The following is a 13,032-nucleotide window of genomic DNA, read 5'->3' on the forward strand; positions in this document are numbered from 1 at the left end:
CTATGGACATTATTTTTTATGTTATTTCTCTATCCTCACTAATATGCATGGTTTGCCTTCATGGTAGCAAAGCCTCTTGTCAAACAACCTTAGGAATTAACATTCATCAATTGGAATATTGGCTATCGCCTCTTGCCCTTAATCCCAGCACTACTCCTACCTTTCTAAACATATACACTATACTCATGGAACTTATAGAATCACCCACAATCCATGTCACAACCAATAACCCCAATAAAATACACACAATTCCCATCCCCCTAAACTAAAATTGTTAATGTCTAACAACAATAATATCACCAATGTTCAACCCTCCATCGACAACCATCACACTTGGCACTCTTCATGATCAAACTTTTTTAGGAAAATGACTTTGGAGGCTACGACCCCACACCATGTCCAGCCAAACAACTTCTACAAGATAGTGACACCATCACACGTAACCTCGGCTATAACATATGGATGCTCATTGATCAAGATCTTATTGTTGCACTATATTCCATCATCTTGACCTCTCTCCTCCATTATCTACTTAGTCCAATATTTGTATTGAGATGTGGTTCACCATGAATCAGCAAATTCAATCATCAAATTGCCTCCTTCAACTTAAGAATGAGTTCCCTCACATTACCATGAAGGACCAACACATAACTCAATATCTTCTGTAATGAGCTTCCACCAACCCCTCTCATCTACCACTCACAATATAACAATTTCCTCCAATTGAATAAATTCTTCTTGCCCCCACAAATCATTGGTGATCCTATGATAACATGCACTAGGACATAGGCTCCCAAGCTTAAAATCATATTCAACCTCTCCCACATGGTCACCTCCTCAAGCATTCTCACATATTATTCAGCTACAACTAAAGTTGAGAATTGGCATGCCATGCCTCAAGAGTTTAATGCCCTTAAGGTTTAAGGTGCTTTGGTAATTATTCACCTTCTCCTCATTAAAATGTTCTTAGTGGAAAATGAAGATTTAGAATAAAATATAACTCTAATGGCACTATTGTTAAACATAAAGCCTACATATAGCTAAAGCATATATGCAAAAACATTGCATCGATTACGCCAAAATTTTCAACCCAATATTCAAAATACTCGTCATTCAAAAAGTACTAATGGTGACTATTCATCATAGTTGATTGATCACTCAATAAGATGTTTCAAACACCTTCTTTGCGGTGACTAGCTAAAAACTATATATTTGGCTCAACCTCATGGCTTTTAAGATCCCCAACATATTCACATGTCTATTAAAAAAAGCCATATAATGCCTCAAGCAAGTTCCATGCTAATAGTTTGCTACTTTATTAAACTAGCTTTGTCAACTTTGATTTCACCTCAGAATCACATATCATTCTTTCATAATTTATAGTAGCAATGACACTCTAATATATATCTTAATCTATATGAAAACTAATGTGGCATTGGGCTAGCACATTTGATGATGGCTTTAAATTGTGACCAAATCTTCTAATGAGTGTTAGGCATGTTATTTAGGCACTAGAGGGGTTTTAGAATAAGCATATTTAAAGTTTAAGCAAGTATGGTGTAAATTAATCAAAACCTAAGAGCTTCTTCAAATAGATTTAGTGTTTTTTTTTTGTGATGAATATATGGACCCACTGATATGAAAAATATTTAGAATATTTAAAGTAATATATTTATATATGATATGAAAATTTTCACAATTTTTGAAATTTTTTTCTAGGTTTTATAACAAAACTAGGTCATGCAATAACAAAGTAAGGCCATCAACTTTTGGTTGGATGTTTGGACTTGGGGGATGAGTTTAGGGCTAGAGAAATATTATGGAATCACTTATAGGTGGTAGAAATATATCTCTCAACAATATCTATAGTTTTAGACTATATTTCAAATGGTTTAAGTTATTCAAACACTCAAAGGAATAAGAAAAGTTATTGCTTCCTAAATCCTTGATTATTAGCTTCTAATAGGAATTTGTGTGTGGATTTATGAAAGAAATAATGATGAGATGATTTGGTTTTATAGGAGAGCGTTATTAAAAGAGATCCATGTTAAGAAACAAAAAAAATTTTGAACAAATATAAAGCCAAATCACACATCAATGTGAAAGAAATTGAAGATATCACACTAGGGGTGTCAAAATGGGTTGTGGGTTGGGTTTAAGTCAAACTAGATAATGATCAATTGTTGTTTAACACGACCCATACCTGACCCGTTTTTTTCAAATGTGTCAAAAATTCCAACCCGGACCCGAACCTCCATGCTACAAACTCGAGTCAACCCGACCGGAAAAGGCTGGCCGAGGCGAATCGAGCATGAGCTGAAGGCAGGTCGTGTGCAAGTTGATTGCGCCAGGGCTGGTCGCGCACAAGCTGCGCAACCGCGACTCATGCAAAAAGCAGGCAGAGGCAGAACGTGCACATTGCACAGTCAAGACTTGCGGGCTGCGGGATGCCCATGCAGGATTTGACGGAAGGACAATTAGACTCGTGGTAGGCAGGACGCCGCATAATGTGACTGAACCGTGCGAGCAGCAGACTGTGCGGGACCGCGAGGTATGCGACGTGGGGTCTGCCACTTGACACGCAGTTAGGTCTAATGAGTCGGACGGTGCTGCATGTACGAGATTCTGGTGGGAGTGACGATGTTGGAATGGACAGTGAAAACTAAAAACTACAAGAAGTATAGCACATATATAGAGGAATCACCAAATATGGAAAACTTCATAACAAGTAAATAGGTAGCATAGATGAAAGTGAGGATGACTTGAATGATTTAATGAGGTCTAAAGTGTGTTCCTAGAGCCACTTCAAGAGTATTGATGTAGGAAGGATCCTCAAATTCAGTCACTCGAAGATGACTTTAAGTGCAAGAGCATTGACCACAACTATGATAATTGATGAGACATATTACCCCAATAGTAGCAAATAATCAACTCCACCACCTTGATGAATTGAGAAGAAAAGGCATCAAAATGAATTTTCAAGGGAGATCTTTGAGGTGAAGCCTCCTAAAAATTTCAAATTCACCCACATTAACTCTTACAAAGAAAGAATAATCAGGCTAAGTATTTTGCCTACTTTTAGTCAGGTACCTCATAGTAAGGCAGAAATGATGCTTTAAATTGTATATTTTTATTAACCACTTTCAAAGATACACCTCTAAAGATAACATTTTTTGGATGGTCACTATTTTTTTGTTGAGTTCAAAAAGCTATTCATTACCAAATTCTCCTATGCATAAAAGCCATTAAACAATTTAGTAGCCTTAGAGGAGCCAGGCAAGTCATGGAGAAATTTCAGTATGAGTTTTTTAGAGGGAGGTGTTGGACAATTTTGGATCCAATAATACTGATTGCTAGAACTCCAGCTTTAGCCATGATGATTCTTATAGGATCACCATGGCAATAGTAATGAGGCAAACGAACTCCCTTTCGAATGAGGGTGATGTCAACATGTACCAAAAGGGCCACAAATATGGGGCCCCTCATGACTTTTGATGAAGTAGTGCCATAACTAGAAGGTTCGTGAATGGGTCTTACCATTGTCAAAATGTAAAAAGCTTTAAGGCAACAAAATCGTATGTTAATGGTGATATTGAATATTACTACCGACAAATTTGGCAATGGCCAATTGAACGTCAAGGTGGTTAAACGAGTCCTCAAGTTTTTCGTCATCGCCACAACGGAACAACGGAGCAAACGGTTGGTTGATGTGACATGATAGAAAGTGAATGTCTAAGATACACTGACACATCCTTCGAAGGGGTCATCATCGATTACAAGAGATTGCAACATATTTGAATGCAACTTGCTCATGGGAAAGGGTGGTTTTAATTTCCTAAACACGATGATTTTAAGGTGACAGCTTCTTCTACAGGAAATCCTGACATCCTTCCAAGTTATGTTAATATGCATGTTGGAAGTTATTCTGCTTTGCTTATTAACATAACTTGGAAGCTATCAACGCCAATATACATTTTGAAAGAAACTATATATATATATATATATATATATATATATGGATGGAGGAGATCATCATGTCCTATCCCAATAACATGTATATTGGCGTTGATAGCTTTAACCAGTGGATCCTGCAGACAACTCAAGCAAGAAGCTTTGATGTATTTGGTGAAATTATTCTGTGCGAACGCCGAACATCAACCGGAGACCAATTAAAATGCGTCACGCTACTTTCTGCTCGGTCCTGAGCTCGGTACCACTGACGTGGCGCATTCTGGTTGGTCTCCGAAAGATTAACCGCATTCGACATGCGCACATATTAATCTCTCGATTGACTAGCGGATGTGGAAACTACAGGGTGGCATAGCGAAAATTGCAATCAATGTCAACCTGGTTCTTGGGTTGCCGCTCATTTAGGATGGGTGGTCGGCTACTGACTTGGAGAACATGTATGACAAAGCCGTCCTTGTTCACCATATCTGCCTCCATAATCGCAAGAATGAATGAGAGTTGCTTTAAAGTTAATAAAGTCCTCGCTCATCGCATCCTATCCCACTAATCCCAGTAGTGGTGCTGACGGATTTTGCAAGTGGATCCTACGGATCAAAGCAGAGCCTTTGAATCTACCATTATTGTCACAGCTTTAGCGCGATCAAGAGCCTAACATGAATCCACCATTCTTGTCAAGTCCCAGCACCAGCCCACTTTTTTTTTTCTCTCACTAAGACGAGCTTACACTTGCAATCATGCAGTTACGTTCGAAGTGGCAGTAGCTTTAGTAATTAGTGATTTACGAATATAAAAAAGATGAGATAGTCAACAAACAAATATATATCCGTTTCTTTCACGTTCTTCAAAATAAAAAACATTTAAGCTCTGTTCTGCCTTAAAGAATTGATAGATACGAAATGAAAATAAAATCAACTAGTTTTTTTAATAGAAATTAATTTTTCACACCACATTAGATTGAGGGGAAATTGAGTGAAACATATATTTCTTTATTTGATTGATAAAAACTTGCGCCTTTATTGTTTATAAGAAAAGCATAAATGAGTCCATAAAAATGTTCCTATAAAGTTTACCTCTAATTTTTTACGAGATTTTGAAAGAAACTAATCATATATATATATATTCACTTTTTTTTTCCCGATGAATCTAATGATATGATAATTTCATCGAAATCAAATATCTAAAATAATATTATGAAGTACTAATATCTGCAAACGAAACAAACACTACTATATTTCTCAAATAAAAGAAAATATCTGGCTGGCAATCTCCCACGCAGCACTTTAGCGCAGTTCAATCATAATTCTATTTAATTATTATTTTTTAATGATTTCTCACAGTTTCTCAAAAAATGATTAAAAACTACTTTTTTTTTACAACAAAAATACCAAAACAATTTTTAACCGACATTATAAAAAAACTGCAGCTGTCATAAGCATACCCTGAAATATAACAAAAAAACAGTGTTAAAGCATCATTCATTATGCTCCAATTTTAATGACGACAGTCCAAAAATTTTGAAAAAAGTTGAGATATAAAAAAAGCCATGCAGCCTACTAATTAATTAGAAGCTAGCGTTTCCAACAACAAGTCCTGGACTTGAAATCATAGATATAGGTGACTTGTCCACATTTTTTTTAGGCAGTTCGAGCGATTAGAGCGTGGATCATTTGGGAAGAAATTTTCCCTTCAACCAACTAGCCCTAAATCGTCCACAATCCCCCTAATAGAGAACAAAAAGCTACTCAGGGCATTCTCACGGAAATAAGCGTAGCCATACACAAAACAAAATATAATTTTAGGCAGGCAAACCTGCCCGCATCATGAATTTTAATTTTATCTTTCTTTAAATAACAACAGCAAATAGAAACCAATCTAGAAGAAACATTCATGAAAATACAAAGATTGATATCAATTAAAAGAATCAAAAAGACAATTTTGAGCATGGAATAACCATACGATGCTCTATGTACATACGACTGCCTAGTAATGGCATATGGGAAACTATAACTGAGAAGAAAATAAAAAGAAGAGCTATAAGAAAAGAGATGACCCCATCAGAAGAAGAGCATGCGCGATCCAGTAGCACAGCATGGGAATATCATTTCAGCGGGATATGCGCCCACTGTAGCTACATTAAGATAAGGTACACAAGATTATGTAATGAAGACAACTGAAAACCTAGGTTATCATTTATGGACATACATAATCTTCAAGCCCATGATCTCTTGGTTGATAATCAAAACTTCCCACCAACAAATCAAAATGAGCTGCAAATTTATAGGCCTTTGGGCATACAAAAACATTCTAACCTTCCATAAAAAGCTATTATATAAGACATTTTGGGGTAAAGAACAAAAAAATTTTAAAACCTAACCAGAAAGAATTGCAATTTTTAAAACCTATCTTATATTCGAGTCATTACGGATATATATATGTAGGAGATGTTACTAGTGCTCAAACACAAGGTGGCTTGACAAAGTATTTTCCAATTTCAGTTGATTACATCAAGGATCAGCCTTAAGTCCATATCTTTTTGCTTTAGTCATGGATGTTCTTACTAGAGATTTGCAATAGGATGTTCCTTGGTGTATGCTTTTTACTAATGATATTCTTCTCATTGATAAGACTAAAGAGGGAGTGGAAGGTAAACTTTAATTATGGAGGTTAACCTTAGAGTCTAAGGGTTTTCATTTGAGTAGATGTAAAACCAAATACATTGAGTATAATTTTTGTAGTAATAGATCTAGTGTGGGGTTTGTTACTTTGAGTGATAAGTCATTAATAAAAGTACACGTTTAAAATATCTTGGGTTTATTGATCAGAGTGATGGTGAAATTGATGGAGATATTATCAGTAGAATTCAAGTTGGATTGATGAAGTGGAGGAATGCATCGGGCTTGTTGTGTGATAGAAAAATATTACTCAAACTTAAAGGAAAATTCTATAAAATGTTGGTTAGACCAACAATGCTTTATGGCGTAAAATATTAACCATTAAAAGAGAAGCATAATATTAAGTTAAGTGTTGCAGAGATGAGGATGCTCAGGTGGATGAGTGACTTTACTCTTAGAGACAAGATACAAAATTAGCATATACAGGAAAAGGTTGGAATAGTTCCAGTGGCAGATAAGATTAGAGAGAGTCGCCTTAGATTGTTTGGTCACATAAAATGGCGGCCTTCTGATAACCCGGTTAGGAGAGTAAATGTATTAGATTTAACCTATGTTAAGAAAGGTAGAGGTAGACCTTAAAAAACTTAGAAAAAATATTAGAAATGACCTTTCTTTATTAGATCTAAATGAGAACTTGACTCTTAAGCGGACATAATGGAGAAAAATGATTCATATAGCCGACCCCACGTAGTGAGGTAAAAGCTTAATGTTGTTGTTGTTGTTGTAATTGATGATTCGCTTCAGTCGAACCGGTCAAAGAGAACCTTAACTAAGGATCCTACTAAGCCATAGATTGGTGAAGTGATTTCTCATCTACGAAATACTCGCTTATTCATGATACTTCTGTTAGGAGAAAAAAAACTGAGCATGAATAAAATTTATCTAGTTCAACCAACAAAAGAAATTTTAGATTAATTAAAAAAAAGGTTCCGTTCGAATGAAAAGTAAAAACAGCCAAGGGAAAAACATTACTTCTATAGTTTAGAATCCAGGATGTTTAGGTTACAAAAAAGGGATCATATTTTACGGAAAAACGTCATTTAATGTTAAATATCAGACATATAATATGGAAAGAGAGCAAATCTTATGAACAAAAAATTTTAAGCCATGAATAGATTTGAACATATATGCAGCAAGTATATAAAAACAAACCTGTAACTATGGCGATCAATAACTTCTCTGGATGCAACCGCATGATCACCAGCAGCAGCCATTCCTGGAACTTCATCTTCCACTTGTCGGAATCTATATACAGCAGCGTCCAGAGATGATGGAGAACCCTCATTTGAGCCATTAGAGCTTGACCCGACACGACTTCGTGTTAAATTACGCCCTCTAGATCTCCGTCTATTTCCTGAACACCTTAACTTACCGAATACCTGGTAAAGAATGCAAGAAGACCACCATTTAGCCCCACGACCACCAAAGTCATCATAATCATCTCCATCCTCATCATCACCATATTCTATAACATAATCCCCCAACACAACTCCATGTGGAACTTCTGCGTGTATGGTACTTAGGACATCTATAATATCTGAAGATTGTTGAAAATTCTCCCAATCTAATTGGCGAGCCGGATCTATCTCGGAAGGACGAGAATGAGGGTGTTTCAAAAGAGCATGGCGTTGAAGCTCCACAAAATTGCCCATATAATAACATTGTTTCTCTTGGCAACACCGTTTCTTCATGTTCAAATAAGCACGGGCCTCCTTGATAATGACCCAACCAGTCACCTCTCCTCTACATAAAGGGCAGGCTGGACGGCTCTCACAAGTTGATGGAATCATTTGAGTAGACTCGGTCGATGCCTCACTTGCAATCAAGCATTCAGCAGCCTGAGGTACTCCTGATGCACTTTTGAACCGGTTAAGACAGTTGGAGTGCGTATGGTCAGTATCACACATAAAAGGACGGCAGCCATTGTCATAGGAGCTGCACTGAAGAAGGACTCCATTGTGTGGGAAGTCCAGACAAATGGGACAAGTCACATCTTCCCAGTTAATATTTATCTGAATATTGTCCAAGTCCAATGAGCTCGAATGGCTCAGTTTCCTCAAAGAAGTTCCTGATGCAAAGATAAATTTGACTAAAATGATAACTTCATAATGAGAAGATTTACAGGGACACTCGCAATGAAGCATCCAAAACTCTATAGCATCTTCAAACTATATTACATGCTGAAGAGAAAAGCAAAAGCACCAAAACAATGTTTCTTTCATGCAGACAATAACTAGGACTTTGCACCAAGAAGAATGTAAATATTCCAAATTCAAACATAATAACTTGCACAATAAAATGCAAAGAAGCTGCATATTTCCCCCTTGCATATGAAGCTTTTTCCAAGCATCAAAACAGAGATGGCCGAAACGAAACTAACTGACAATGAGTAAACCTACAATAAGAGCAACATGTAATTGCAGCAACCTATCTTCAGCAAGCTATGAAATTGGCTTGTTCAACAAAAGCAAGTCCGGTCAGAGAGACAAAAAAAAAAAAACAGAGATATTCTACACATTTCAAAACTAAATTGTTTTTTTTTTTTTTATTAAGGGCATCTCCAACCGAAAAACTCATTTTTCACTACACAATGCAGTAATACATCAATATGCAGTAACTTGTCTCCAACCGAACTCCATTTTCTAACACCAAAAAAATAATATTCTTGGTATATTCTTTATCATACTTTATTTTTCGAATTAATATATATATAGCGGGTGTGAACAGTGTTGGCATCGCACTGTTCGCCCACAAGCAAATAGCGGAAGATTTGGCGTTCGACTGGAGCGACCGAATGACGCCATAGTGTTTGGCATTTGACTGGAAATGCCCTAAGGTCCATTATAATATCTATTTCATGACGTTGAGAAGCCAAATGCATGCATGCACACTTCACATGCTAAGCCTTCATTAAATTCAATCTTTATAATATTTCAGACATCAAGTATCCTCCTTGAAACTAGCAGCTCTCATGGCTGAATGTTGGTTACACGAACCTCTGTGATGCTACCCATTTTCTTCCAAGTCAAACATAAAAAAAACAAGCAGTTGACAAGATATCAAGCCAAATGATCTAGCCAGGCCCCAAATATCATGAGTATATCATAAAGAATATCCAGTTAGCAAATTAACTAAACTCATCAACTGACATGATTGCTGCTCCAACAAGAAGTATTTCCAACAACAATCTTTATAAAATCGTTTCACCCAGGATAAACAAACTAAACTGAATCAATCAAAAGTAACAAAACTATTTAGGGGATGCTTGGTAACAAGTAGGATTTAACCTTAGTAGGATTTAGTAAATCCTGTTAAATCCGGTTGCCAAACAGCCCCTTAAGTTCCAGCAACTCCAGAAACATCAAGAACTCCAACAATATCTCCCAACAGAGCTTCAAAAAATCAGTCTAACCCATCCAAAACAAATAATATCATACCACAGTAGAGTTCCACTGAAAAACCAACAATCCAACCCATTAACCACGACTCAAATTAATCTATAGCAAATACTCCAAGTATCCATCCAAGCCCCACTCGAATTCAACCACAGTATCAAGACAATCCCTCAGAAGTTGATCGGATCCCAAACAATTCATCAATCGTAATCATAACTACACAGAAGCAAGAACCAAAAGAACAATTCAACCAAGCGTAATCATAACTATAAACAAACAAACCTTCCTCGTCCCTCCGAATCTTCCCCATCGCCAAGCAGATTTGTGCCACCATATTGCTAGCGTTGACAAAAAATGAGACAAAAACCCTAACCCTAGATCTCTCTCAATAGGTCAGAAGGGAAAGCGAAAAAGGAAGAAGACGAAAAGAAGAGAGAGAGAGAGAGAGGGAGAGAGAGATGCTGCAAATGACTTCGTCATAAGAAAGCGCAGTAAACTGCAATCTTTTTTTTTTTGGTAAAATAACTGTCTCAATTAAAGTTGCTGAGCTCGTAATTGGGCACGTGGACTGCACGTCTTGCGGGCGAGATGGACCATGCGGAGAGATATGCTGCAATATAAATAAAAAATATAAAACCCCAAATGTTTAACATATTTATACTTATACTATTTTTTATTATAAATTTAAATCACATATTTATAATATATAATTTATCATAAAATATAATAATAATACATTTAATCACTTTATTTATATTTTAATTGAAGTGAATAAAATAAAACTTTTATAAATGCACATAATTAAAATAAAAGTCCAATTTATCTTGTATAAATTTATGTAAATATTCCATAAACATTGTTACCAATAATGCAAATAATTACAGATTCATTAAAATCTAGACAAACCATCAAACAAAGGAATAAATAATTAAAAAATAATGTTGCAATTAAAAATATTTTGCCTGCTAATGCATTATTTATTAGGGCCAATTAGTCGGCTTCTTAAAATAAAACAAAAAATATATATTTATTATATTACAAATATTCCATATGGATTGCCGACAACGGCTAATTAAGTGAGGAATAGTAGCAAAGTTTTTAAATAAATATGCGACGTAGAAGAAGATGTCAGGGTAGTGCATTGTGCCATATATGCTGATGTGAACATAAATTGTTAATAATGTAAGAACAAGCGCGCGATCTTTTTTTTGCGTGGATTATAATAATTAATGATTTATAAAAAGAGGGTAGCGGTTGGGATCATAGATTGGATTATTGGATATGAAAGGATTTGAAAGGCAATTCAAAGCTTTTGCCTGTTTTTAAATATTATAATATAGTTTAGTGTGCTATAAACAATAAATTATTATGTGCGGACATCAAATTATTTGGAGGGGAATTAAAGCGTGCCACGACACCTGGTAAACAGCGGTATACAGCCGCAGTAGATATCAAATGAGTGATGTGGCATGCTCTGATTCGCCTCCGAATGGCATCAGGTGTTCGCACAGAATAATCTTTCTGTTAAGACCCAACGGTTTAAAGTCTTTCTTGCCACATCAACGTGTACTTTCTTGCTGCCACGTCAGGATGTACCGTCGGTTCTTATACTTTACATCGGGTCTATATATTGATCCAAACTGTAATAATTCTGGTATCAGTGAAATCAATTCGTTTCTGTTTTTCCCTGTTCATCTTCTTCTCTGTTTTCCACCTGAGAGTTCTTCTCAGCTTCTCAAGAACTTTCACATGGTATCAGAGCTGCTAAGCTCCACCGCTTCGACTCTCGCTCGTCTTCCTCTCGCTTTCTCAATCTGCAGCCGCTAACTATATGGCGGACGAAGATACAGCCGGATCACGCAGGACAGGACCAGAAGGCCGAACCATGTCTACTACCTCCAATCAAGATTCCGATCTTCTCATTCCCCCCCAGCTGAAATTTCTGATCTCAAATGTCAAGAACATGGTTCCAAATCCTCTAACTTCCGACAATTACTCCATATGGCGTCTCCAATTATCTCAACACTTCGCGGCAAACGGATACGAAGAGCATCTCACAGGGCAAGCCGTCAGACCTCCGGACTCGACTCCTCAAGAACAAAACCGATGGAAGCTAGTCGATCGAAATCTCGTATCCGCTCTTCTGGCAACTATCTCTCCTCCAATTCTACCGTACGTAATTAACCTCGGCTCCGCCCATGAAGTCTGGACCGCTCTAGAACGACGCCTTCAACCCACCAACAGATCACGCGTCATTCAGCTCAAGAATGAGCTGCATCAAATTCAGATGCGAGACCGCACTATGCAACAGTATCTCGATCAAATCAAGACAATCGTCGACAACATCGCGGCCGCCGGTTCCACCGTTGATACAGAAGACATCGTTCTCTATATCCTCAATGGGCTGCCCACCGTCTACAACTCATTCAAGACAGCAATCAGAACCTCGCTGCAACCCATTCATTTGGACGATCTCTATTCACTCCTCAGCAGCGAAGAAATCATCCTTCAACAACAGGGGATCAAAGAACAAATGCAACAATCCGAGTCTGCCGCCCTTTTCTCCAATCGCAATTACAAAGGGAGGAAACCGAGAGGCAGAGGTTCTTTTTCAAGACAACAGACGAATGAAAGACAGACGCAGCCCATAGAAGCATCCTCGTCCGCGCGCCCTCCCTCTCAGCGACCGATCTGTCAAATTTGCGGCAAGGTTGGTCACGCAGCTCTCAACTGCTGGCACAGATGCAACCTCAATTACGCTCCGCCGACAAACACCAGAGCGCTGACGGCACAACAACAACAAGCCAATACGCACGACCGGATATTGGACTCTGGCGCTTCATCTCACCTCACCGCGGACGCTACACATATTCAACATTCGGTTCCCTACACAGGTTACGACTCGGTGTCCATTGCCAACGGGAGCAATCTTTCCATTCAGAACTCGGGCCAAGGCATTCTGCCTCTACCCGAGCACACTCGTAAGCTCTATCTAC

The 13,032-nt window shown here is 37.5% G+C and overlaps 1 protein-coding gene across 2 annotated transcripts; it reads right to left on the reverse strand.

Moving 5' to 3' along the window:
* Positions 1–5,830: 5,830 nt before the first annotated feature.
* On the reverse strand, positions 5,831–10,535 carry LOC114580410. Of its 2 annotated transcripts, none has more exons than XM_028697873.1 (3): positions 10,319–10,535; positions 7,794–8,709; positions 5,831–6,091 (listed from the first exon to the last, which is right to left on the reverse strand). In XM_028697873.1, the coding sequence occupies exons 1-3, from the start codon at positions 10,368–10,370 to the stop codon at positions 6,073–6,075; spliced, it is 987 nt and encodes a 328-aa protein (XP_028553706.1). In that variant the 5' UTR covers positions 10,371–10,535; the 3' UTR covers positions 5,831–6,072. The 2 variants fall into 2 exon arrangements, with proteins under 2 accessions (XP_028553706.1, XP_028553705.1); XM_028697872.1 differs by having other exon boundaries at positions 5,831–6,097; positions 10,319–10,533.
* Between the last annotated feature and the right edge of the window lie 2,497 nt (positions 10,536–13,032).

The sequence above is a fragment of the Dendrobium catenatum genome, unplaced genomic scaffold (genome assembly GCF_001605985.2).
Source record: "Dendrobium catenatum unplaced genomic scaffold, ASM160598v2 fragScaff_scaffold_1021, whole genome shotgun sequence".
Classification (NCBI taxonomy): Eukaryota; Viridiplantae; Streptophyta; class Magnoliopsida; order Asparagales; family Orchidaceae; genus Dendrobium; species Dendrobium catenatum.